This window comes from Dendrobates tinctorius, unplaced genomic scaffold (assembly GCF_039654945.1).
Source record: "Dendrobates tinctorius isolate UK_male_01 unplaced genomic scaffold, ASM3965494v1 ptg000027l, whole genome shotgun sequence".
Taxonomy (NCBI): Eukaryota; Metazoa; Chordata; class Amphibia; order Anura; family Dendrobatidae; genus Dendrobates; species Dendrobates tinctorius.
This window is the reverse complement of record NW_027361695.1, coordinates 3,647,984-3,674,714: the sequence shown is the minus strand read 5'-3', so window position 1 is coordinate 3,674,714 and position 26,731 is coordinate 3,647,984. Positions and strand designations below refer to the sequence as shown.

Below are 26,731 nucleotides of genomic sequence, written 5' to 3'. Positions count from 1 at the left end.
GGTTCGTCAAGCTGCGCCGTCGCTCCGCTAGCCAGAACCGTGTGCCCTCTGACCAGAGCAGCACGATATCTGGCCGGATGGTGCCCTCCTGCAATACAACCAGCTTTAGATCAGCGCTTACAAGCTCTATTAAAAAGAGCTTGTGCATGCTCGGCCACCGCTGGCTAGAGTGGAAGGGGCTGATTTTTATTTCTCAGGAGCAGCGCCACCTCTGTCCATAGGCAGTGCCTGCTATTACACCTCAGCCCTACTAAAGGGGTATTCCCATCTGAGTGTGCGGTGGCATAGAACTAGGATATCTCAGCAGCTTATTGTTGCAGAGAGTTTGGCTTTTGGGACCTCCACCGATCCCACTAAGGGGGCTCCAGTGCTGCTCATCGGTGCCCGCCCCCCCGCCATCTGGCTGTGCATGGACCTGGGACATTTCACTGGAAAGAAGTAGAAGGATTCCTTCATTCTCTGGATTAGAGGGGGTTCTAGAGGTCAGAACCCAATAATCCACCACTTACAGAGTTAAGAAAACCCCTTTAACTTCCCAGTAGGGCAAGTCTATAAATACAGTGTTTGCAGCACCGTCTAGCAGCCCCCACTCTCCGCGCGGCTTTAGCCAATAGATTAGAGCATTAGTTCCCCTCTACAGATGACTCGCCGCTTGCACCCCCTTATCTGCTCGTGCAGAGCCCCCCTATCCTGAGAGATGCTGCGCTCCCGCCCCGGCTGCTCCTAATGCTGGAAACATTTCATATTTTATCTCTCTCCGTTGTCTTCTCACAAAACGACCCGGCGCGCTCTCATCACTGTGACAGCCAGGAAAGTTAGAGCAATCTGCCATGTGTCTCTCTGGGGGCCGCGCGCTCTGCACGAGAGCCGGCTCTGACTCCCTGGTCTGCGCTGCACTTGAGCTGGTGCGCTGCGCAGATGGCTGGTGCTGATATTACCAGTCAGTGTGTTATCACACACACCCACACCACGGGGAGACGGAGCCTGAGGGGACGCTGAGCCCGGACCGAAGGACGATTTCACACCAAATAGCTGGGGATGAATGAACGTTTTACTGCTGTGGTCTGCGACTAATGGCCACCCAGCTGCTGGAGAACTACAACCCCCAACATGCTGGGTGTTGTACTTTCAGGACAGCTGGAAGCCCCAAGTGGCAGAAGCTGCAAGGAAGGGGGTAAATCAGAAGCTCAGATATCCCTGCAGGGTGGCTCCACAGAACGTAGGGAGGACAGCTCCCCGTGGCTCCACAGAACGTAGGGAGGACAGCTCCCTGTGGCTCCACAGAACGTAGGGAGGACAGCTCCCCGTGGCTCCACAGAACGTAGGGAGGACAGCTCCCCGTGGCTCCACAGAACGTAGGGAGGACAGCTCCCCGTGGCTCCACAGAACGTAGGGAGGACAGCTCCCCGTGGCTCCACAGAATGTAGGGAGGACAGCTCCCCAGAACATCCGAAGGACAGCTCCCCGTGGCTCCACAGAACGTAGGGAGGACCGCTCCCCGTGGCTCCACAGAACGTAGGGAGGACAGCTCCCCGTGGCTCCACAGAACGTAGGGAGGACAGCTCCCCGTGGCTCCACAGTACATAGGGAGGACAGCTCCCCGTGGCTCCACAGAACATAGGGAGGACAGCTCCCCGTGGCTCCACAGAACGTAGGGAGGACAGCTCCCCCGTGGCTCCACAGAACGTAGGGAGGACAGCTCCCCCGTGGCTCCACAGAACATAGGGAGGACAGCTCCCCGTGGCTCCACAGAACATAGCGAGGACAGCTACCCATGGCTCCACAGAACGTAGGGAGGACAGCTCCCCGTGGCTCCACAGAACGTAGGGAGGACAGCTCCCCGTGGCTCCACAGAACGTAGGGAGGACAGCTCCCCGTGGCTCCACAGAACGTAGGGAGGACAGCTCCTATGGCTCCACCAAATGTAGGGGGCAGCTCCAGTGAATGTACAGTGAATGTAGGGGGCAGCTCCCCATGGCTCCACAGAACAAAGGGAGGACAGCTCCCCGTGGCTCGACCGAATGTAGGGGGCAGCTCCAGTGAATCTAGGGGGCGGCTTCGTGGCTCCACCGAATGTAGGGGGCGGCTTCCTGTGGCTCCATCGAAAGTAGGGGACAGCTCCCCGTGGCTCCACAGAATATAGGGAGGACAGCTCCCCGTGGCTCCACAGAATGTAGGGAGGACAGCTCCCCATGGCTCCACCAAATGTAGGGGGCAGCTCCAGTGAATGTAGGGGGCGGCTTCCCGTGGCTCCACCGAATGTAGGGGGCAGCTCCCCGTGGCTCCACCGAATGTAGGGGGCGGCTTCCTGTGGCTCCACAGAAAGTAGGGGGCAGCTCCCCATGGCTCCACAGAATACAGGGAGGACAGCTCCCCGTGGCTCCACAGAATGTAGGGGGCAGCTCCCATGGCTCTAGTGAATGTAGGGGCGGCTTCCCGTGGCTCCACCGAATGTAGGGGGCGGCTTCCAGTGGCTCCACCGAATGTAGGGGGCGTCTCTTCGTGGTGCCACAGAAGGTAGACAGCGTCTCTCCGCGGCTCCACAGAATGTAGGGGCGGATCCAAACAACGAAGTGGGGTGGCTCCACAGAACGTAGGGGGTGGCTCCACAGAGCATAGGGGAGCGGTTCCCTGTGGTATAACTGAACGTAGGGGATGGCTCCCCATGGCCCGAGACCATAAGGGACGGCTCCCTGTGGCTCCACAGACCGTAGGGGCGGCTCCCTGTGGCTCCATAGAACATAGGGGCGGCTCCATAGAACATAGGGGCGGCTCCACAGAGCGTAGGGTGGCGGCTCACTGTGGCTCCTCAGAAAGTAGGTTGCGGCTCGTCATCTCTCTGCCTTTCACACTTTATAACACTGAGGAAATTGCTCGGTTCAGAGAAGGCAAATTAATGGACAGTGCAGAAGGACTGTAAGCTGGAAAGTGAGAGAAAGGAAGTCCCAGATCCTACAGTGCTAGCAGAATGCAATGGATATGCTCACTAAAGCATGAGAGAGTGGACACATCTGGTATGGACCATGCTTTTCTAGTTTTAATGTTTCAAAGGACAGGTACGGTTTAATGGAATTTTCCACCCCTAAATATCATTTTAACCTTTCAAGCTAAATCAATTCACAATTCTGTGCCCATTCACTTTTTAAAAATTATATCTGTACATCAGTTGGAATGTTTTTTATTTTGTTTTCTGATACAAAGCTCCAAATCTCCAGCCCAAAGATTTCAAAATATAAAATTGTGTGGGCCTGCTGCCCCCAATAGGGGGCGCTCCGTGGCTGTATGCATACAGTTAAGGGGGTTTTTCACTAAGCGATATCGCTAGCAATATCGCTAAAACGTCACTGGTTTTGTGACGTTATAGCGATATTGCTAGCGATATCGCTATGTGTGATACTTACCAGCGACCGGCTCCCCCGCTGTCCATCGCTGATCGCGCGAGAATGTCCGGTTCCATTTCTCGTCGTCAGCTTCCTGCTGAGACTTCCTGCTGTGACGACCAGCGACGCTGGACGCGGGCGGGAGGACGTCTGGATCGCTGTGTGTGAAAGGTAAGTATCGTGCGCTGCGTCGCTGCTGAATCGCTGTGAGGTCTTTCTGTATGAAAGCTCACTAGCGATCATTTAGCGATGCACCAGCGATCCTGACCGGGTGGGATCGCTGGTCGGATCGCTGGTGCATCGCTAAATGTAAAAGGGCCTTTACACAGTGATAGATAAGACAGATAAAGGCTTAGGGACTTACTTGACTTTCTGAATCCAGATACAATAGTCTGTGATATAGAGGTCGTTGAGAATGTACGCAGGGTCGTTCTCTTGAAATATGGCGTGGATGTCCAGCAAACATTTTAGGACAGCAGCTTTACCTAAAAGAGGAAAAAAAAAACCTACATCATAAAGACATTTGTATTTGGGTCTTATACAGCTGGAAAATCTTGCAACATTCGTGTTATTATGAAGGTGCCATTGTTCATCCCACCAGCTCCGCCGACAGCACACAGGCTCCGTCGACAGCAATGTGTCCTCTACTGATGGACGGAGAAGCTATAAATGCCAGAGATGGAAATAACCCTCTAATTGCCCCGGAAGTGTTTATACCTAGATGCTGGATATATATATATATGTCCATGGATAAATATATGACGGGAGAATCGCCCTTTAGGCTGCTCCTGAGCTCGCCGCCACCGCCGCGCGTTCCTGGCTCCGTTACCCGCAGGAGATAAAAATAACAGAGATTGTTGTCTAAACTGAAATGTCTTTTTGGCATTCCTCTGCGCTCTCGCGTTTTCACACCCCTTCTCTTTGGCAGGCGATGCGCTGGGCTAAAATGATATCCAGATTGTGTTAAATAAAACACACATTTTTCGCTCTACCGCAAAACCCGCAACTTCCCCACCGAGACGCAAGCAGAAACCCGCAGGACGTTACGTGGTTTCCTGCGTCCCGCCGATCTCCGTATCCACGAGCCAGGACTAAGTGGCGCTGCCCAGGCAGAGCGATGATGCCCGGTATCGATCTGCAAAGTCAACTGTTGGACAAAGCGTCTACCACCTGTTATTTTAGGTCGGTGTTCATGAGGCATCGTCATGCGAGTAAATGAGGAATAACACCATATCTGGACATTATATGACGTGTAGCCTGCATTATTCACCAGTTTTCCCTTTATCTTTAATTTTCAATTGTCTTTTCAAAGTTCAGAAGTAGCACCAGCATAGAGTATACTAAAGAGCAGAACTGAGCAGTGTAGACGTTAATCCAGCACTGCAGTGAAAAACACTAAAAAACAGCAACATGAGTAACCAATAGCAGAACTGAACAGTGTAGCTACAAATCCGGTTCTGAAGTGAGATAAATACTAAACAGCAGCAACATGGATGACATATAGCAGAACGGAAAAGTGTAGCTGGGGTGAGATAAACAGTAGAAAGCAGCAACATTGATGAGATTATACAGCAATACCAAACAGTGTAGCTGTGAATCCAGCTCTGAAGGAAGCTAAATGCTTACTAGAAAGCAGCAACATGATGACATTATATAACAATACTGAACAGTGTAGCAGTGAATCAAGCTTTGAAGTGAGAAAAACTTACTAGAAACCACCAATACAGATTACATTACACTGCAGTACTAAACAGTGTAGCTGTGAATCCAGCTCTGTGGTGGGATAAACACATACTGGAAAGTAGCAGCACGTCAGTTCCCCTCTACTCCTTGTCATCAAGGTTTTATGAAGACAGACCAAACATATTGATCTCTAGTCTATGTCCAGATCCAATTTCTTACCCATTTGTAGCAGAGTGCAGGTGTCCTGTACAGCCCTGGTGACCAGGCAGAAGTTTCGATAAAGCGGATAGCATAAAACCCGTCTTCCGAATGACACCAGGACATCTGTGACCAAACGGTAATTCTGTGCGAAAGAGAAGTGACACATGCTGTGCAATCAGAAACGTCCATACTGTCACATACACTGGCGAGTCAACGTCCATCCTGTCACATACACTAGCGAGTCAACGCAGGCGGCACAGAAATGCAATCAGGACCACTTCAAAGGGACCAGATACCAGCCCACTGAAGGCAGTTCCCCTGTTTAGGACCCTCACCGATTAGGCACAGTGAGGGCAGCTACAATGGGAAAGGTGTAATGCCGCACTTCTCCTGCGGGGGAGCTGCAGGGAGGTGAAACATCTACGAATTACAAAAAAAATACATAATTTTTCTCTTTTTTTTTACGTTCTACATAGTGGAGTTCCTCTGTTGTTCCTCCTGGAAATGCATGAATAAATGGACGGCCGGGCTAACAGGGTGCGTTTCTACACAGTCCATTGGTAATATAGAATGAAAGTGATACAAAAAAAATAAAATAAAAGGAGGCAGCAAACATCCCCTTTAATGAAGCACGCATCATACCCGGCACCTTCACCATCCGGGTCCTTCGGCGCTCGGAATCTTATTTCTCCCTTCCGAATGCGGCGCAACATGTGGTGTTTATAGGAGCCGCGCGTGCGGAGCTGATCTTTAAAAGATGATTTATGAGACCGTTTCCCAGAAATTCAGCGCTGACACAGGGATGTGGGGGAGGATGCATAATCCGGTGGCGGAGCGTAGAGTGGAGCGAGCCAGGGGTGAGAGCGGAGCCTTTGGTGGAGGTAATTAGCCATTGGCGGCGGCAGCGGAGGATTCTGCTTAAGGACGAGGCTTGTGTTTATTAGACGCCGACATTTACCGCGGATTAAAAATTAAACCGGCGCTGGCCCTGCGGAGGCTCGGCATTAATATTTCACCGGTCGGTATGGAAAAAAGGCACCCCTTCACTGCCGGATGAGGATTATGTACTCCGCCATCTCCCATGGATGATGAATGGTGCATACATGGCCACCGCTCCGTCCCAGGGCCTCGTTGCCAGGACTGGAGGGTGCTGCTGCTGCCTTTTGTGATTTATCATCGATCCTTTTGGGTAGGAGAAAAACATTTTAATCCTGGGGGTTAACCCATTTAAAGAGGGTATTACCTCTACAAACAGAATCTCCGTCCCGCCTGGCGGCGCTGTATCCCTAAATCTCATAGAAGTGAATGCGGAAATCTGCAGACACGAGCGGCCACCTGCTTGACCGATGCACCAACCCTTTAAATATTGTATTCGTCGGTTTCTTACTGAGATCAGGAAAGCTGGGTGGCGGTACAATATGGCCGCTACTGACGCACCAGGGAGGGCGAGCACCCAGCTTTCCCATCCTCCAGAACGGAAAAACTGGGAGACGGAGGAAGCATCCGAATGGTCACTCTGGGTCAACCATGGGACGGGCCATATTGACTTATCCATCTACCCCCCCACCCCTCCGAATAACCATGAGACCACCAGATAGAACTGCAACCCCCCCAGAAAGCAATGATCTTCATTACCCCGTGTACTGCGAGCATTAACCCCCGAGAGACTGGCCCGCCGCCGACTACTGAACATGTGTCTGTAAGATCCACTGACATCCTCTGCAATTTGAGAAGTGACGCCCTGCCGTGCCCCGTAAGTGCTGCAACCCATCTGTGTCTCCCGGAGGCCTCTTAAATAAATGATCACAGCTGGTGTTCCGTGCCAAGACGCGGCTCCCGGCGTCCAGAGAAACAAAGCGAGAAAACTGAAAAACCGAACTCAGACTACAGCTCAAAAGAGAGACAAACGTGGAGGGAAGCGCAATGGGACGTGGCGCAAGGGATGGCAGCCGTGGCAGTAGATGGTCATGAAGCACTACTACTACCCCCACCATCACACGGCAACGCGGAGTTTACCGAAGCTAGAGTTACAAGCTCCCACTGAACTCAATGTAATATCTGTATGCAGGTAGCGCCCCCTAGTGGTGGCATCAGGCAGATAAAATGGTATTACGCACCAGGGAAAGGCTGGAGTCCCCTGCGCAGTAGATGATGGGAACGATGTGCAGGAAAAAGGAGATCTACCTGAGCACCGATGCCCGTTCATATGGTGTACACCGATCTTGTCTATAGGACGGCCGACAGCGTCGGACAATGCACATAGCGAAGGTAGAACATGTGCATCTGCACTCCATTCATTGTCTATAGGACGGCCGACAGTGTTAGACAATGCACAGAGTGAAGGTAGAGCCCGTGCACCTGCACTCCATTCATTGTCTATTGGACAGCTGACAGTATCAGACAATGCACAGAGTGAAGGTAGAGCATGTGCACCTGCGCTCCATTCACTGTCTATGGGACCCGGCGGTATCAGACAATGCACAGAGTGAAGGTAGAGCATCTGTACCTGCACTCCATTCATTGTCTATGGGACCTGGCAGTATCAGACAATGTACAGAGTGAAGGTAGAGCCCGTGCACCTACACTCCATTCATGGTCTATTGGACAACTGACAGTATCAGACAATGCACTGAGTGAAGGTAAAGCATGTGCACCTGCGCTCCATTCATGGTCTATGGGACGGCCGACAGTGTTAGACAATGCACAGAGTGAAGGTAGAGCATGTGCACCTGCACTCCCTTTCATTGTCTATAGGACGGCCGGCAGTATCAGAGAATGCACAGAGTAAAGGTAAAGCACGCGCACCTGCGCTTCATTCAGGACGGGGCTTTGCAGACGATTTAGAGCTCCATGGTGCCAGGATCGTGGTGGGTCCAAGAGATCAGAAAGTTATCCTGTTATAGCTAATCTTTGGAATAACCCTTTAAGAAAACGAACTACAATTGTTCTTGTGGGTAGAGCTCAGATTCTTTTTTTTTTTTTTTTTGTCCTTCTCTCTTTCTTCGTTTAGGAAAAGAAACAGAATGGGGATTAAATAGAAATCTAATCTATCCCAATCTACAATGTTCTCTTTTATTCCCAGGCACGGAGCATCAAAAGGAGACAGTGCCGCGTCCTGCACGCGGCCGCACATTGGGGGATTCCTCTGGCGAGATTTCAAAGCACAATAAGGTCTATCACATACTGAGCGAGTGTCGCTCCGGGCACAGATAAGATCGCACTTTGATAATCCCCCACCAAAGAGATGGCAGGGCGCCAGAGAGCAGAGATGCAAGACTGGCATCAGCAGCGGAGAGGACGGGGAAACGCGAGAGTGATGGAGGAGAGATGGCAGATGTTACAGATCATGCTATTACATCCCGCCGACATTTACTAGCGCTCTTAGTAGTAACGGCGGCACCAGCACGTGCTATTCTTGGGAGGAATATGGTGCAACAAACTAGTCCAGGCCTGGTTTCCTAACAATAGACATGACAAAAAATGTTCTAAAAGGATTTGCCCCAATTAAACTTAAAAAAAAATAAAAAAAAAAATAAAAAAATTAAGCATCTTTGCAAATTGTTTTAAAAATATTGTTTTGTGTACGCAGCTCCTATGCAGAACAATGTGATTCTATGGTTACAGAACTTAAACGTGAATGTAATCTGATCCTGCAGTCATGTTAGTCTGCCATACGTAGGAGTTGTTTTTTCTGTCTGAGTGTGATCTATTCCACCCGGCAGTGTAGAAATATATCCCCCTGGGGCCTCATACCACAGGTCTGGATTGTGCCCACCCCTCACCACAGGTCCGCGAGTCCCTTTCCCAGTCTAGCCGCCTAAGTGCAGTGACTGCTTTTCATCACAGCAGCTAAGGGGGCTTAAGGTGGTGTAAAATAGCTGGCACCCGTCGGGTACGGAGCGGACTTTACGGAGCGGACTCGGCTCCATATGTCTGCCATAACTATGTGGTGTATTTCGAGAATAGTGGGCAGACGGCAGGTAGGGGGTGGGACAGTTCGGCATAGCTTTATCCCCTCAATGCATAGGCTCCACCGTGGGTGACGAGGCTTCTGCAATTGGGGGCACACCACTAGATGGACGATTTGTACCTTTTCTCAGCGATTTTCAAAATGGATATTAGGTCCAATAGTCTGATTCGCTTTAGCGATAAAAATAGTGATTGTGATGATGGGCAGCCCTTGCATCCACCTGGGCAGCCCCTGCACCTGGCAGCCTGGACAGCTCCCGCCCGCCTGGGCAGCCCCAGCACCCATCAGCCTGGCCACCCCCAAGCGCCCGTCAGCCTGAACACCCCTCGCTCCCGCCCGCCTGGGCAGCCTGAGACGACACAGCATTTTAACTAAATTAACCAGATGTCTATTTACAGCAAGCCAGGAGGAATAGACTTATCTATATGTTGACGTTTGAATTTATGTGTGTCTTTCTGTCGGTCAAGAAAACACACACTTTTGTTCGTATAAGCCTGTAACAATGACTTGTAATTTGACATTCCTTGTAACATATTGTGCTGTTATCCTGGACGATGGAGATCCAGGAAAATTGAACAATGATGTTTGCTGATATGTTGATTACACATTGTCCAGGCCAGCTAGCTTGTTGACTTGCAAACAGAGGAGTAAAACCTATGCAAAACAGATTATACAATCAAACAATGCGAGTTGATCTCGTCACCATTCTTACCTGTGAATGCTGGCTTGAAGGACAACTGGTAACTATAAAAGAGGATAAATGCCTCTGTAACATTTGTAAGGTAGCGCTGTCATTCAAGTAGGGGATACTCGCTTAGCAGCCACAAAACCAGATTCGGCACGGGTTTTCCATAAAACAATCATAGTCCATGCGGTTTATTAGACATCATAAACCCACAGCAGTAACATAAAGTTCATAGATTCAGCATAGCGTCCATGACAGAGTTCAGCTCTGTAATCCCTGTGGTCACACAGGTTATGCATACACAGGCTCTTCAGCCTCAGTTATCTCACCCGTCAGGGTTCACTCATGGTTCCTTCTCCATGCTGCAGACGTCCATTCCCTCCAGGGAATTACCAGGCACATGCAGCCATTACACACAGCATTCACTTGCTGTCAGAAGGCAGCCCCATCTCTCTCAGATGGGACCTTCCAAAACGGACCAACCAGGTCCTTGCATTCACTCATGTGACCTACCCTGGCCACCTTATATGGTCCGTAGCCACGCCCACCGGGTCATATGGCTATGACCTCATCACAGGTCCTTTCACACACTCACCTAGTCTTTTACTACAGGTGTTTTCAGATACACCCCTGGGTGGATTTGTAGGTAGCTCTCCCTAACACATTGGCACGAAACCTCAGCAGTATCACTGCTGATCAACACATACACAAGTCTTCATCTCAAGGCCACCCACCTTGAGATACAATACGACCATTCAGCATCCTACTCCTATCAGGACACTGGAAATGCTTATACGCCTGTCCTGGGACACCCACACAGCGCCCCCTAGCGGACACAGTGGTCACTACACCACATACCTCCCCCCTATGTTCAAACTTGTGGGGTTGAACACACAACATTACCCCAGGATCTCAAGACCGGGCACTCATTACACCTTGCCCCACAGGTCGAGAAAACAGTCTCCGTCTGTCATCCGGCCTCATCTCTACGTTAAGCCTCCCCCGCGCCCAGCGGTCAGAATATTGGCCCTGATCTTTGGCCCTCCAGTCACAGTCTGTCTGCGTCATCAGACACTGTTTAGTCACCACACTCCTTTCTCTCACTGACCGGCTCTCCCGGTTGGTGCGGTCATAAGTCTTAATCGAGCCTACTGTCTGGCCTGAGTCTGACCCATTCAGCGTCTCACAGGAACTAAGGTCTCTCAGCCTCATACGGCCCGTCGAACTGCCATTTGCTGACATTCTTCGGCCACCTGCCATGTCACTACTTGGAGAAACCCTTCGGGTCCTTACATCTTGGGTTGAAGGCGGCTGCCACCTGGTGTTCCGTATCTCTTTATTGATCCGCCGACGGTCCAGCCTCAACTGCTCAATCTCTTGCAGGTTCCCCACTCGATACTCCAATAGCATCCGAAAGTTTCTCAGGCTTTCCACGGAGCCAACCACCATGATGGGGATCCTACCCTCTTCACTGGATACCTGGTCTTAATCATCAGGAGGGATACTCACCCTCACCACACCGGAGATATTTACAAGGTCTTGCATTATCTTTCCCGAATCTTCCAATGATTCTCCCAATCAGACCTTTGGGTACCGGAACTACATCTTTCCGCAAACCCAGCCGATCCATAGCCTCCCTTGCTAACTCTAGGTGTCGAGCAGCTTTCATATTACTCCACCTGACCAGCTGTTTGGCGTGGAGACATTGCAAATGCATCTCTTTCAGGACAGCTACCCGGTTTGCTGTATCTTCCCTGGCTGATATTACCAACTCCCGAGTCTCAGGTGCCCAGTGCACCTTACACGCCTTGACTGCCTCTTTGAAAGCCTCATGCACTCCTTCCTCAGCACAGACTTCTCGCATGTCTTCAGGTACCTCGATCACAGATTTGAAGGTCGTGGTCTCGCTCTCTTCCTGGACAGAAGGCTATGGCTTTACCACGGACACTTCCCTTACTACAGTTGACCCAACCGGATGACTGTCTTCTTCAGCTCTTTGTTCACCAACTTCACGAGATTTCATCTCTTCACAACCCTCTGCCAAGACGGGCACCGGCAGCTCCGTTCCACCACCAGTTGGACCCGGCCGCTGTACATCTTCGTCCAAGATCTACTCCCGCAGAAGACCTTTTACTACTCCTCTGAGTTCTTCCATCTCTTTCCTACGGGTCTTGCTCACGTTTTGCCACGTTGACAGGTGACCTTTGAGCTCAGAGACTTCTTTCTCTAGCTCTTCTATACTGTGCTCCCTTTCTCTCTCCAAGCCACAGTCACCCCCAGAGTCTGAGTTACCCCGACCTGCCGAGTCATCCCTCCAGTTACACACTAATCGTGTGAATACTTCAGCCGTCTTATCAAACAGGTCACCGTCAGTCCTGTCACGAGACATCAGGTTCGTCCGTTGGGCAAACGTACCCCTTCTTCCTGTCAGTTCTACCTCTGACCTGTCCACTTTAGGAGGCGTCACCGTCTCAGTGTCTGCTGGCCCCACAGTCAAAACGTCTCCATCGTCCGACCATACGTCATCAAACAAAACAAAGTCCTGGCCCGTCTGCAAGGCATACACTAAGACACGTGGTATCCCGCCCCCTTGGCACTCACCACCTTTGGTCCCCTCAAACATTAATCTGTCTATAGCATAGTTCACCGTGACCAGCGAACCTTGATGTTTTTCTCGGTCAGAGATAAAATGAGAGTTCCTGTCAGAGTCACCTGACTCTTTGAATCCAGCCTACCAGAGACTCCTTCCCGATGCAGCATCACGGTACACACCTGTGGCCCGTCGTTATCTGGAAAATACATGCCGCACTCAGAAAAAGTCATACACACAGTGGTTCCCCAGACATGTCCACTGAGGTACCCAGTGCTGCCCCTTTTGAAAACTCGGCCCCTTTCTGGACCACCATCCCAATTTGGGCCACCGCCCCCCTCTGGGACTCCACCTCTTTTTGGGTTACCACCTCCCTCTGGGACTCCACCCCTATTTGGGCTACCACCCCGATTTGGGACTCCACCCCCTTTCGGGACTTCCCCATGTCTGTTTTACCGGTCTCCTTAGACCGCAGTTCACACAACACAGTTTATGTCTCTTACAATACCACACAAGTCCTTGCTGGCACCACCACAGCTCCTGCTGTTACCGATCACCGACACCACTGGCTGCCGTTCACACAGCTGCTGGCGTCATCTTCGTAACCCCGCCGAGTTACAGCAAGCCGCTTAACCCCTTCGTAACCCCGCCGAGTTACAGAAAGCCGCTTGACCCCTTCGTAATCCCGCCGAGTTACAGCAAGCCGCTTGTCACCTTCTTGACTCCCACTGAGCCACCGCAGCTGAGTTGAGAAAAGAGAAAAAAAACCACACCACACAAAACTCACGTGTCCTGTGTGTGTGCTACTCAGGAAGTTCCGTCTCCGCCTGAGACCATCCAACACACAGGGCGCAGTGGGTGCTATTCAGGGAGCCGACCCTCCTCCCAGGGTCTCCCAACACACCAGCCACAGCGGGTGCTCTTCAGGACATCCATCTCCTCCTGAAACTGCCCAACACTCACGCCTCACCAGGTCCAAGGTCATACCACATGCTCTAGGAATCCGATTCTTCTCCTAGAATCTCCCAACACTGACCCTCCAGGAACTTGCTCACTGAACCCTCCTGATACAGTCTTTCCCACTGACCTAGGTCAGTACAACATGAACACCTGTCCATTACCTGTGTCTGCCACACAGGTCCTCGGATACCTCTTCTCCACAGAGGCACCCTACAGCAATCACCAGTCTCTTTCTCACTGACCCCAGTCATAGAATCATAGAATCGTAGAGTTGGAAGGGACCTCCTGGGCCATCTGGTCCAACCCCCTGCTCAAAGCAGGATTCGCTAAATCATCCCAGTCAGATGTCTGTCCAGCCTCTGTTTGAAGACTTCCATTGAAGGAGAACTCACCACTTCTCGTGGCAGCCTGTTCCACTCATTGATCACTCTGTCAAAAAGTTTTTTCTAATATCTAATCTGTGTCTCTTCCCATTCAGTTTCATCCCATTGCTTCTAGTCTTTCCTTGTGCAAATGAGAATAAAGTTGATCCTTCTACAATGTGACAGCCCTTTAGATATTTGTAGACAGCTATTAAGTCTCCTCTCAGTCTTCTCTTTTGCAAACTAAACATTCCCAAATCCTGCAACCTTTCCTCATAAGACAGGGTTTGCAGACCGGTCACCATTCTGGTCGCTCTTTTCTGAACTTGCTCCAGTTTGTTGATGTCTTTTTTAAAATGTGGTGCCCAAAACTGGACACAATATTCCAGATGAGGTCTGACCAAAGAGGAGTAGAGGGAAATAATGACTTCACGTGATCTAGACTGTATGCTTCTGTTAATACATCCTAGAATTGCATTTGCCTTTTTTGCTGCTGCATCACACTGTTGACTCATATTCAGTCTGTGATCTATTAGTATACCCAAGTCTTTTTCACATGTGCTGTCACTTAGCCCTATTCCTCCCATTCTATATATGCTTTTTTCATTTTTATTGCCCAGATGTAGTACTTTGCATTTCTCCCTGTTAAAAACCATTCTGTTAGTTGCTGCCCACTTCTCCAGTTTATTTAAATCTTTTTGAATCCTCTCTCTCTCTTCTCTAGTATTAGCTATCCCTCCTACCTTTGTGTCATCAGCAAATTTAATCAGTTTACCCTCAATTCCTTCATCTAAATCGTTGATAAAGATGTTGAACAATACAGGGCCCAGGACAGAGCCCTGTGGTACCCCACTTGAGACATTCTTCCAACTGGATGTGCAGTCAGTACAACACGGCTTTCACGACCGTCACCTGCTGGCCGCGCAGGCTCTCGGACCCCTCTACCGCAGGGGTGTCCTATAAGTCTCTTCCACTGACCTGCTGTCAGTATATCACACGGCTTTCACAACCATCAGCCCTCCTGGCTCAGCGTTGCCAGCAATGCCCCAGGTGCTTTTGGAAACCGTTGCCCTTAGCAACCGAATTTTGCAGTCCTCATCCGTTGCTCCTAGCAACAAGGCTACAACACTGCCCACAGCATTCTCCACCAATTGTAAGGTAGCGCTGTCATACAAGTAGGGGATACTCGCTTAGCAGCCACAAAACGAGATCTGGCACGGGTTTTCCATAAAACAATCATAGTCCATGCGGTTTATTCAGGCATCATAAACCCACAGCAGTAACAAAGTTCATAGATTCAGCATAGCGTCCATGACAGAGTTCAGCTCTGTAATCCCTGTGGTCACACAGGTTATGCATACACAGGCTCTTCAGCCTCAGTTATCTCACCCGTCAGGGTTCACTCATGGTTCCTTCTCCATGCTGCAGACGTCCATTCCCTCCAGGGAATTACCAGGCACGTGCAGCCATTACACACAGCGTTCACTTGCTGTCAGAAGGCAGCCCCCATCTCTCTCAGACGGGACCTTCCAAAACCAACCAACCAGGTCCCTGCATTCACTCATGTGACCTACCCTGGCCACCTTATATGGTCCGTAGCCACGCCCACCGGATCACATGGCTATGACCTCATCACAGGTCCTTCACACACTCACCTAGTCTTTCACTACAGGCGTTTTCAATCCCTGGGTGGATTTGTAGGTCGCTCTCCCTAACACATTGGCACGAAACCTCAGCCCTGGAAGCTCTGAAGTCACAGCTGCTCTTATCCCGGCAAGTCAGTGGAAGAGTGAGACTCTGTAATGTGCACCATCTTGGTATGTTGCTGGGACTGTCCTATGTGTTATTTGCCTGTGGTTCAGTAATTGCCATGCTATTTTGCCCACAGTGAAAGGAGAGCGGTTGTTCGGTGGGATGATCCTTGATCCATGTGGTTTCGGCTAGCGAACCAGGGCACCACCCCCTGCGTCGGGCCGCCATGGCAGCCCCTGCACACATCCACCGGACTGATACAGCAAGTGAGCAAGTTGCAGAAGTGAGTGGCCCGATTGTGACCTGCCATAATAAGGGGCTGAGAAAGCTGGGTGGAAGCCACAATGGTGGCCATACTGGTCGTGTTGTGGTGTCCTCCAATGTTCCTGACTGACACATAAGCAGCGAGTCCTCCCAATTAAAATCATGCAGGACCTCCGGTCGCAGGAGATCTGGGAACGCTGAGTTTTTGCATCAACAGTTTTTTTTGCCGCCAACTAAAGCACAAAAATAAAACAACCCAGACCTGGATCTGACACGGACATGTTGATATTTCGGCAGCCGGCAGCAGACGCAGCGCCTGTGGTCACACGTCTTTCCTATTGCCGAAACGCGATATTATTATTACTGGAAGTCTTTCAAGCGGCTCAGCCTCCGCATGCCAAGATTATACGTCCGTCACATATTCGCTTTAACCCCTTCCATGCCCTTTTACAATGCTGTGGAAAAGCGGTGGAAAGCGTCTATTATTAGGGGGGGACCCAGGTCTGGAGTATTCCTGGATTCCTAGGATTTGGGTAAATGATAAAGTCCGATGAATCCATAAAAATACCTGGAGGGGTGCAGATGCAAATGGCCACACTAGGGTCATGGCAATGGAGGCCAGGGTAGATTTTGGGGATTTTTACCTCCTTTTGGAGGGTGAAAACCTTTATTCCGCATTTGGTGTGACGTTTGCACAATTGGTGTGAGACTCACCTCGAACCAAGAGAGGGTCCCACTCAGCTTCCGTACGGTCCATGCAGACTCCACCTGCGTCACAGAAATAGCAGAGACATAGAAGAAGCTCATATCAGGTGAACAAGAAACTGCTTAAATAACAATTCCCTGATTTAGAGTCTTATATCACCATGTCCTAAACCAGTGGTTACTGACTTTTTTTCCATTTGCAGTCTGTATTCTGTAAGTAATGTAATGTATGTACACAGTGACTGCACCAGCAGAATAGTGAGTGCAGCTCTGGAGTATAATACAGGATGTAACTCAGGATCAGTAATGTAATGTATGTGCACAGTGACTGCACCAGCAGAATAGTGAGTGCAGCTCTGGAGTATAATACAGGATGTAGCTCAGGATCAGTAATGTAATGTATGTACACAGTGACTGCACCAGCAGAATAGTGAGTGCAGCTCTGGAGTATAATACAGGATGTAACTCAGGATCAGTAATGTAATGTATGTGCACAGTGACTGCACCAGCAGAATAGTGAGTGCAGCTCTGGAGTATAATACAGGATGTAGCTCAGGATCAGTAATGTATGTACACAGTGACTGCACCAGCAGAATAGTGAGTGCAGCTCTGGGGTATAATACAGGATGTAACTCAGGATCAGTAATGTAATGTATGTACACAGTGACTGCACCAGCAGAATAGTGAGTGCAGCTCTGGGGTATAATACAGGGTGTAACTCAGGATCAGTAATGTAATGTATGTACACAGTGACTGCACCAGCAGAATAGTGAGTGCAGCTCTGGAGTATAATACAGGATGTAACTCAGGATCAGTAATGTAATGTATGTACACAGTGACTGCACCAGCAGAATAGTGAGTGCAGCTCTGGGGTATAATACAGGGTGTAACTCAGGATCAGTAATGTAATGTATGTACACAGTGACTGCACCAGCAGAATAGTGAGTGCAGCTCTGGGGTATAATACAGGATGTAACTCAGGATCAGTAATGTAATGTATGTACACAGTGACTGCACCAGCAGAATAGTGAGTGCAGCTCTGGGGTATAATACAGGATGTAACTCAGGATCAGTAATGTAATGTATGTACACAGTGACTGCACCAGCAGAATAGTGAGTGCAGCTCTGGGGTATAATACAGGGTGTAACTCAGGATCAGTAATGTAATGTATGTACACAGTGACTGCACCAGCAGAATAGTGAGTGCAGCTCTGGAGTATAATACAGGATGTAACTCAGGATCAGTAATGTAATGTATGTACACAGTGTCAGCACCAGCAGAATTGTGAGTGCAGCTCTGGAGTATAATACAGGAAGTAACTCAGGATCAGTAATGTATGTACACAGTGACTGCACCAGCAGAATAGTGAGTGCAGCTCTGGAGTATAATACAGGAAGTAACTCAGGATCAGTAATGTAATGTATGGACACAGTGACTGCATCAGCAGAATAGTGAGTGCAGCTCTGGAGTATAATACAGGATGTAACTCAGGATCAGTAATGCAATGTATGTATACTATGTCTGTATCAGCAGAAAAGCATGCGCAGCTCTAAAGTGTAACTTAGGGTAAGTAATGTATGTTTGCAGCAATTCCTCTTTTTCTGTAGAATATATACAATTTTTATGGACTGATAGAGGAAACTATAGACTAAGCAAAATGTGCATTTCCTTTAACTTATCCTGCAGAAAACATAGTCTCTGCCCGCCGCCAGTACATGATGTACAGAGCCGATAGAAAACATCAATATACATTATACGCGATGCAGTTTTGCTGGGAGATATTTTCCGCTACGTGCCGCCGGGCAATTCAGAAGGCAGGCGGTGATGCCAGAATGGGCGGAGAGCGCTCCTCGCTACCTGCTAAATCTACTGCCAAATACTTCTAACAGCAGCCTTCAGCCTTATCCTCTGAACGAGTGGGACTCATTTTTCACCTGTCAGATTATTCCTGGCTCGTTGTCTGCGTGCCTCGCCTGTCAGGAGAGGAGGCGTGAGGCTCACAATAGAAGACTATTACAGCAGAATCCTCTTGGCAGGAGTATTCTCCAGACAGAAGACTGAGCCAGAGAGAGAGGGAAGAAGAAAAAAATAAAAATCCACTTACATTTCTCTCTCCTTCGGTAACGCGGACCTCATAGCAGTAAGCCAGGAGCAGATCGATCAGGCCCAGGTACGCGAGATGCTCGGCTTTCTTCTCCAGTAGATAAGACTTGTTTGTAAATTTTCGCAGCCGCTCTTTCTCGTTTTCTGTAAATATTACTGGTGGAAAAAAACATTAGAAAAAAAGTCCAGTCAATCAGTCGCCTCGTGGGCAGCTCCCGGGCACCGATGCGCCTCCAGGCCTCCTCACGAGCACCGATGCGCCTCCAGGTCTCCTCACGGGCACTGATGCACCTCCAGGTCTGCTCACGGGCATCAGCACGCTTCGAGACCTGCTCTCTGGCACCGGCGCGCCTCGACGCCTGCTCACAGGCACCGGCGCACCTCGACGCCTGCTCACGGGCACCGGCGCGCCTCAACGCTTGCTCACGGGCACCGGCACACCTCGACGCCTGCTCACTGGCACCGGCGCACATAGAGACCTGCTCACGGGCACCGGCGCACCTCGAGACCTGCTCACGGGCACCGGCGCACCTCGCGATCTGCTTACGGGCACCAGCGCGCCTTGTGGCCTGCTCCCACGTCAGCAGGATGTGCTAGAGAATCCAAGCGGCATGATTTTTGTCTGGAGGACTTTTTACTTCCTCCGGCATTGGATTACCATCCATCAGTTCCCACAGATTAAGATTTGCTGAAATAAGATATTGGTTTTCCCCCTAGAAATTGAAGGGGGTGCGTTTCTGTCTCCGGCCACCTCTACAGATGACATGCTTCTCCAATGATTACAGCATCACGGCCATCTCTCGCCGGCTGTAATCAGTCATTCTTATCATGGAGCAGCTGTTCTCTGAGATCACTGTTCCTTGCAGTTTCCTGAGATCACAATATGTCCTGAACACGACTGGAAGGAGGTTATATTACTATGTCTTCCCATAAAGCGATGGTCTCACCTCTGGGGTCCTGGCTGCCTGGTGATGTGCCGCTGGCTTCTTTCGCTATCTGCACCCACCACGGTTTAAACTTCAGCAGGTGCTGAACGGCGTCGTCCTCAAAGAGGTCCGCTCTGGGGAAGAGGAAAAAAGAACTACTCGTTACTGCTCGGATACATAGTAGAGTACTTGCACCTCATCCCCAAATCACGAAAATCACTAATACAAACAAAAGTTTCAGTCTCCTGCTGCCAAAAAAGTCTTAAAAGGCAACAGTGATGAGCGACTCAATCGTGACTCAATTCCAGTTGAGCTCTGCCCAGTTTCCAATAAGTTTTTGCAGATAACTTGAATCTGGAGTAAGGACGCCAAAAGCTAAAAAGGTTTTTGGAACTCTTAGAATTTTGTGAAATCTTAAACAAAGCCAATTAACACCTGGTGTGAGCGGCTTGCTAAAATCAGGGCTAAAAGTTCTTATAAGCGTTAGCCACTGTTTAATAGTTTTGATTGATGGTGTCCCCGTCCCGACGCCCCCAATGATAGCTCAAACTAAGGGGCAGAAGAGGTGTTTATGTGAGCGGTATACAGACCCATAGACTCCCTGTTGAGCCCGTAGACCACTGATTCGCCAGTAAGGCCGTATATAGGCTCACTGCAAAGTCTGACTAGTGGAGGACATCAGCCTGTTACTTGGTGGGGACTCCAAGACCCAGAGCCCCCGACATTAAAAACTACTAAAGCAGGGCCGTAACAAATCAAAACTATTTTAAAAGTTGAGCTAACTTTTAAAAAGGAACTCACGAGTTCAGCGCAGGTCAAACTGTGAGGGAGCGCAGCATCAGTGACATCACCGCTACTCACTGAAGCTGTTCTCACAGCCGGCCTGAACTTCTGTGACCTCAGGACCGTGGGAGAATGCCAGAGATGAGGTCACAGCAGTTCAGCCCAGCTGCGAGACCAGCTTCAGTGAATAGCGGTGATGTCACTGATGCTGCGCTCCCTCACAACCTGACCTGTGCTGAACTCTGGAGCGTGGGAAAATCAACTGCCATTTTCCCACGCTCAAGAGTTCATCGCAGTTCAGGCTGTGAGGGAGCGCAGCATCAGTGACGTCACCGCTAGTCAATGAGTCTGCGCTGGCAGCATCTCATTCATTCACCAATAGTTTGCAACCGGGACGGTCGCATCTTGGCACCGTCCTGGTTGCAAACTGTATATTCCCCAGATATGGATTCCGGCGTGGGACAGAATGACGGACAGGTATGGTATATTGTTGGTTTATTATTTTATGTTTATTACACAAGAACGAGGGCTTTGGGGAATTAGTAGAAGCTGTAAGTATGGTTTAATTAAGAACAATGAAGGAGTCTGTGTGTTTATTTCAAATAAAGGATTTTTTAATAGGTGTCTGTGTTTTATTTACTATTTGACTATATGGGGATAGTAATGGGGGCGTCTAATTGACGTATCTTCATTACTAATCTCGGGGCGTGACATCAACACCCCAAATATTACCCCATATGCCACCACTACAGGGCAGGCTGAGAGCTGGTGTTTGTAGCCAGGAGGGAACTATCCATGGCCCCTTCCTAGGCTATAAATATCAGCTCTCATCCGTCTGCATAGCTATTGCTGGCTATTAATTATAGGGGGACCCCACGCCATTTTTTTCCGTGAAATAATCTTTTATTAATACATGTCCAAAATTTTGCGCACACACTATACTAATTGTATTTGTCACCGATATATATATATATATATATATATATATATATATATATATATATATATATATAAATATTTTGTTCCAAAACGATGTGGAAAGGATAGAGAACTGCTGTATGTAAAAGCTTGTGTTAAAATCGCATGTCATACGGATGTTCCATTTAAAAACGCACATAAATCGCATGGCACTCGTCCGTTTTTTCTGTCCAGAAATCAGACCTTTTTTTTTCTCGCAGATGAGTATGAGCCCTAAATGTGAAGTGTTTCTGAACAGTAACATGGTCACAAATCCAAGCAGCAGGAAAGAGTTAAAGACGAGGTACAGAGGTGAATTGCTCCCGGTCTTGCACCCGCCGCGGCTGCAGAGCCGCCAGCTCCGTTACTACCAGTCCTTTCCCAGGTGCAGACCCCCTTTCATTAGCCGTGCCATCTGACACCGGGCCTTTTCTCAGATTGCTGCTACCCGCCGCCGCTCCAGACAGCTATAAAAATGACTGACAGCGAGTCCTGGAATGAGAATCCGTCACAGGTCCGGAGAATCGATTCGGCAGGGTTGGGGGGGGGGGAGGCAGCGGATCGTGATTATTTGCTTCCTGGAGAAGAGTTTTGCTTCTATTAACAAACCTTGAGACTGAATTTATAACTGGATCAGCGAATGGTGCATTTAGACCTCCGGACTGCAGAAACAGCGCCTCTACTACCCACAGGCGGCATCTGATATTGCACTACTCAAATAAATAGGACAGGGCTGCAATACCGGACACGACCTGTAGACGAGGGTGGAGCTATTCTAAATGTATACAATCTGCATGGGAGTTGGAGGGATACCCAGCGGCCTGAATCTCTGGACCTTGAGCTCTACTTACAGTGGAGCTGATCTAGAAGACCCATATGGCTCAGTGCGCCGTGCAGCCACATCTGCAAATGGTGAAGGACTCGAGGGTGAAAACAGTTTTTACTTTTTTTTTTTCCGCCCGATATTTCTGCCGCTGCATGTCTAGAGGTTAGAGGCTGTCATCATTGTGATGTCACCCATGAGATCTTCACAGGTGGAAACTGAATTTGGGAATTTCTGGTTGAGCAAATTCCTAATCAAGTCATTAAATTGGAGCGTCACCTGCAGGAAAGCAGAAACCGTGGTTCAGGGAGGTCACGGCTTGGCGATACGCATAAGACCCTATATTGTGATTGGCGTTGGGGCGCACTGCCTTTAAATCTCCCCTCCCCTTAATAGATAAGCATCATTGCAACAAAAATAGAAAAACAAGCGGTGGCAGGAGAGCGGCCAGCTGGCTCCGGGCTGACGGATGAATGAATGATGTCAGCGGCAACTGCAGAGAATTCCTCTGGTGTTCATCAGGCAGATTAGCCTGACCCGGGCGGGCTTGTGCAGGATCGCGGAGCTGGGCCGGAGCCCAGGATGTGATCGATGGGCAGCGCTCCCTCTGGGGCGTCGGGATGGAGGCGCAGCTTAGAGGAACACGGTTCCCCGGCTTTAGATGACAGGACGGAGCGCTGTAGCCATAGTGACACTGGGGACTGTGGAAGGAGAGGACCAGGATCAGGGAGATAAAAGCTGAAAAGATGGGAGGCGAGGAGGAGGACCAGGGGCAGCAACTACAGCGCTGCACACAATATGCGGGAGGGAAGAGGAGATGAGGACCGCGGGGAGAACAAGGGAACGAATAAATAACCATGTATGAACAGAAAAGAAAGAATGAGCAGACACCCGGAGGAGGGACCGAGCCGCCGACAAATAGGAAAATGAGAAAAGAAGAGTAAAGTAATGAAAACAAGGGAACGAATAAATGAGGGAGACAGGAAAAGTCGCGAGAAAATGGACAAGAAAAGAAAGGAAGCAAAGAATGGAAAGAGGAAATTAAAAGACTAGCAGCGAGAGGTGGGGGACAGGGGGTGAGGGGACGAGGGCGGCGATAGGTGGGGGACAGGGGGTGAGGAGACGAGGGCGGTGAGAGGGGGAGGTTGAGGAGGAAACGAGGGCGGCGAGAGGGGGAGGTTGAGGCAGAATCGAGGGCGGCGAGAGGGGGAGGTTGAGGAGGAAACAAGGGCGGCGAGAGGGGGAGGTTGAGGAGGAATCGAGGGCGGCGAGAGGGGGGGGTTGAGGCGGAAACGAGGGCGGCGAGAGGGGGAGGAAACGAGGGCGGCGAGAGGGGGAGGAAACGAGGGCGGCGAGAGGGGGAGGAAACGAGGGCGGCGAGAGGGGGAGGAAACGAGGGCGGCGAGAGGGGGAGGAAACGAGGGCGGCGAGAGGGGGAGGAAACGAGGGCGGCGAGAGGGGGAGGAAACGAGGGCGGCGAGAGGGGGAGGAAACGAGGGCGGCGAGAGGGGGAGGAAACGAGGGCGGCGAGAGGGGGAGGAAACGAGGGCGGCGAGAGGGGGAGGAAACGAGGGCGGCGAGAGGGGGAGGAAGCGAGGGCGGCGAGAGGGGGAGGAAGCGAGGGCGGCGAGAGGGGGAGGAAGCGAGGGCGGCGAGAGGGGGAGGAAGCGAGGGCGGCGAGAGGGGGAGGAAACGGGGGCGGCGAGAGGTGGGGGACAGGGGGTGAGGAGACGAGGGCAACTACGAGGGTGGCGAGAGGTGGGGGACAGGGAGTCAGGAGACGAGGGAGGCGAGAGGTGGAGGACAGGGGGTGAGGAGACGAGGGAGGCGAGAGGTGGGGGACAGGGGTGAGGAAATGAGCGCGGCGACAGGAGGAGGAATCGAGCGCGACGACAGGCGGAGAAAACGAGCGCGGCAACAGGCGGAGAGTGTAGGCAGTATGAGGGCGGAGAGAGAGGGGATCAAATAATAAGGAAACTAATGAATTTGAAGATTAACACGTGAATGAGTGATAAGGCAACTGACTGTAAACAACTGAGAAAATATGAGTGAATGAAAGCATTAAAAAGGAAAAAATAAAAATGATAAAAAGAAATGAGATCACATTTAAGGAGAACAAGTTATTGAATAAAGTTATTGAATAAATGACTGTGCATAAAGTAAAGAGCATGTTTGCAAATGACTGAACGAAGATGAATTAGTGAATTAATGAAGGCAAACCAGTAAAATAAAAAATAATGAATGAGAATAAATGAGGTGAATAAAGCATGAGTAAGCTACTGAAAGAGTGAATGAAAGTGAATGACATGAAATCGAGCAGCGGGTGACAGCTAAATGAGTAAACTGATCGTATGCTTATTTATTTATTTTTTGTTTCACTCAATTAATGAAGCGGTCACGGTGCCAACGACGTGATGAAACTCCGGCACAGATTCCTCAGAAACTTTGGCCGCTTCGTTCTTGTGATCGGCAGAAGCCCCAGAGGTCACCCTGAATGTTACAGAATATCCTAGAGATATGGGAGGGGACCATTTAATAGCAGCAGTACTTAGCACGGTTAGGGTACCGTTACACCTAGCGATGCACCAGCGATCCCAACTAGTGATATGACGCAGTCAGGATCGCTGGTACATCGCTAGGTGGTCGCTAGTGAGCTGTCACACAGGCAGATCTCACCAGCAACATAGCAGTGGTCGGGGATCGCTACTTACCTGTCAGACGCGGCGATCCTGCGTCCTCCCGCCCGGCTCCACAGGAAGCCCAGCAGGAAGTGGCCGACGAGGAATGGTCCAGGAGCTTCTCGCGCGATCAGCGATAACCAGCGGGGGAGCCGGTCGGAGGTAAGTATCAGACACAGCGATATCGCTAGCAATATCGCTGCAACGTCACAAAATCGGTGACTTTACAGCGATATTGCTAGCGATATCGCAGTGTGTAACGGGGGCTTTACTCTTACACCCCACTAGGGGGCTGCCGTCTACACGGTGCATTTCCAAGATATGATCTGACACTGACACTCCTTCAGCTAGAAGAAACGCATCAAAGCAAATAGAGAATAAAAAAAGAAAAAAAAAAAAAAGATACACAGGCGCCAGATCTTACAGGATCAAACCTAAAGTGATGTCAATCCTACTGGGGACTATGCTGCCTCGCAGACATTAAAAGGCACTTACAGGTAATGATCGGGGTCAAACTTGGCCTTTTCGGCTGCCAGACGCCGATGCGTGCGTTCTGAGGCCGGGGTGACGTCTGGATCTCGTAAGTCAATAACATCATTCAATTCCTCCTGTAATAGAGAGCAGTGTGTCATCTGGGGGCCGAACACAAAGGCTTCAAGGGGATGGATGATCATGTGCGCAGCGATGAAGAGAAGAGCACAAGCGTCTCCAGTGTGACGGTCAGAGCAGACATCAAGGTTATAAACACACAGACTATAACATGCTATCATAGAGGCCGCTTGATGTAATGATGTGCCACTTACCGTAACAAGCCCTGTACTTCTGTATTAGGGGATCTTATTATACCTTAAAGAGGTATTTCCAATGCGGACAACTCTTTCTCTAACCAAAGACCTTCAGGCGATCAGCTGTGATCAGTGCAGAAAGCGACAGCAGCAGCACATTTCTCCTACAGTGGCCACTGCTGTTGAAGAGTGGTATTACAATGTGCCCATTTATTGTTAGTTGTTTCTAACCATGACACGGGTGCCACACTTGCACGGGTCATGGTTAGAAACAACTAACAAAACAATTGCAAAAATTTTCAGCTTTTGGATGCAAACAAGAAGGTCCATTCACTGACTGCAAGAGGAGGTACTGAAAATGGAGACGCAACTTATACTAGAAAGTTAGTCAGCAAAAGCTTTCGCTCTGACAAGAGGTGGGGCGATATTGGAATAAAATATTAAGACGCGCTGGAAATGACAGGCGGAGCCTGAACGTCCCCGAGGGGAGGAAGTCGATGCTAGGAGATAGGCATCAGCAATTAGTAAGACAGCAGCAATATGTGGTAATGTGGATATAGACCAGCAGATAAGGACGGCATCGCCGCACGCTGCCCGTATATCCCCTCTGTGCCTCAGGGGCATCACACCACACACCTGAAGTCTCCCGAACACGCCGGCACGCAGGTTCCCGAAACCATAGCCACAATGTGAGAGGAGGCCATCGCTGGACGGTTCTTCAAAGGGGGTCTGCTCTATCTGCCAATCAAACTCCTCCTCCTCTTCAGGGGCTTCACTTGCAGAACCTGAAATAGAAAAGTGATTGACAACAAGTAAAAAATTAGTAATACAACTCTTGATAAAACTGTTCTTAGTTTCCAATGATGCGGACAATGCAGAATTAATGGGATGATCCCTTTTATTTAAAAATCGATGGTTTGAATTAAATCGATCAATTGTTATTCACAGTATGAAAAAGCCGTGGAGCTTGTGCAAGTTAAAGCAGACTCACAGGCAGGATCGTACTTAGCGGCGATGCAGGATGTTGGCCTCACCGCTAAGAAGAGAGTGGCACTAGAGGGAACAAACCAGCCCGTGAGCGGAGAGGAGCATTCAAGGGGCTGCAACACTCGCACGGGTGCAA

At 49.9% G+C, this 26,731-nt stretch overlaps 1 protein-coding gene across 2 annotated transcripts in view; it reads right to left on the bottom strand.

Annotated features, from left to right (window-relative positions):
- SHQ1 (SHQ1, H/ACA ribonucleoprotein assembly factor) overlaps positions 1-26,731 on the bottom strand; it is an 82,174-nt gene that overhangs the window by 24,176 nt on the left and 31,267 nt on the right. For both annotated transcript variants that reach the window (XM_073569698.1, XM_073569699.1), the window contains exons 5-11: positions 26,245-26,393; positions 25,319-25,431; positions 19,604-19,716; positions 18,658-18,812; positions 16,562-16,615; positions 5,283-5,406; positions 3,745-3,865 (exon numbers count right to left, since the gene is read on the bottom strand). In XM_073569698.1, the coding sequence (XP_073425799.1) occupies positions 3,745-3,865; positions 5,283-5,406; positions 16,562-16,615; positions 18,658-18,812; positions 19,604-19,716; positions 25,319-25,431; positions 26,245-26,393 (829 nt within the window). The remainder of the gene's footprint in view (positions 1-3,744; positions 3,866-5,282; positions 5,407-16,561; positions 16,616-18,657; positions 18,813-19,603; positions 19,717-25,318; positions 25,432-26,244; positions 26,394-26,731) is intronic.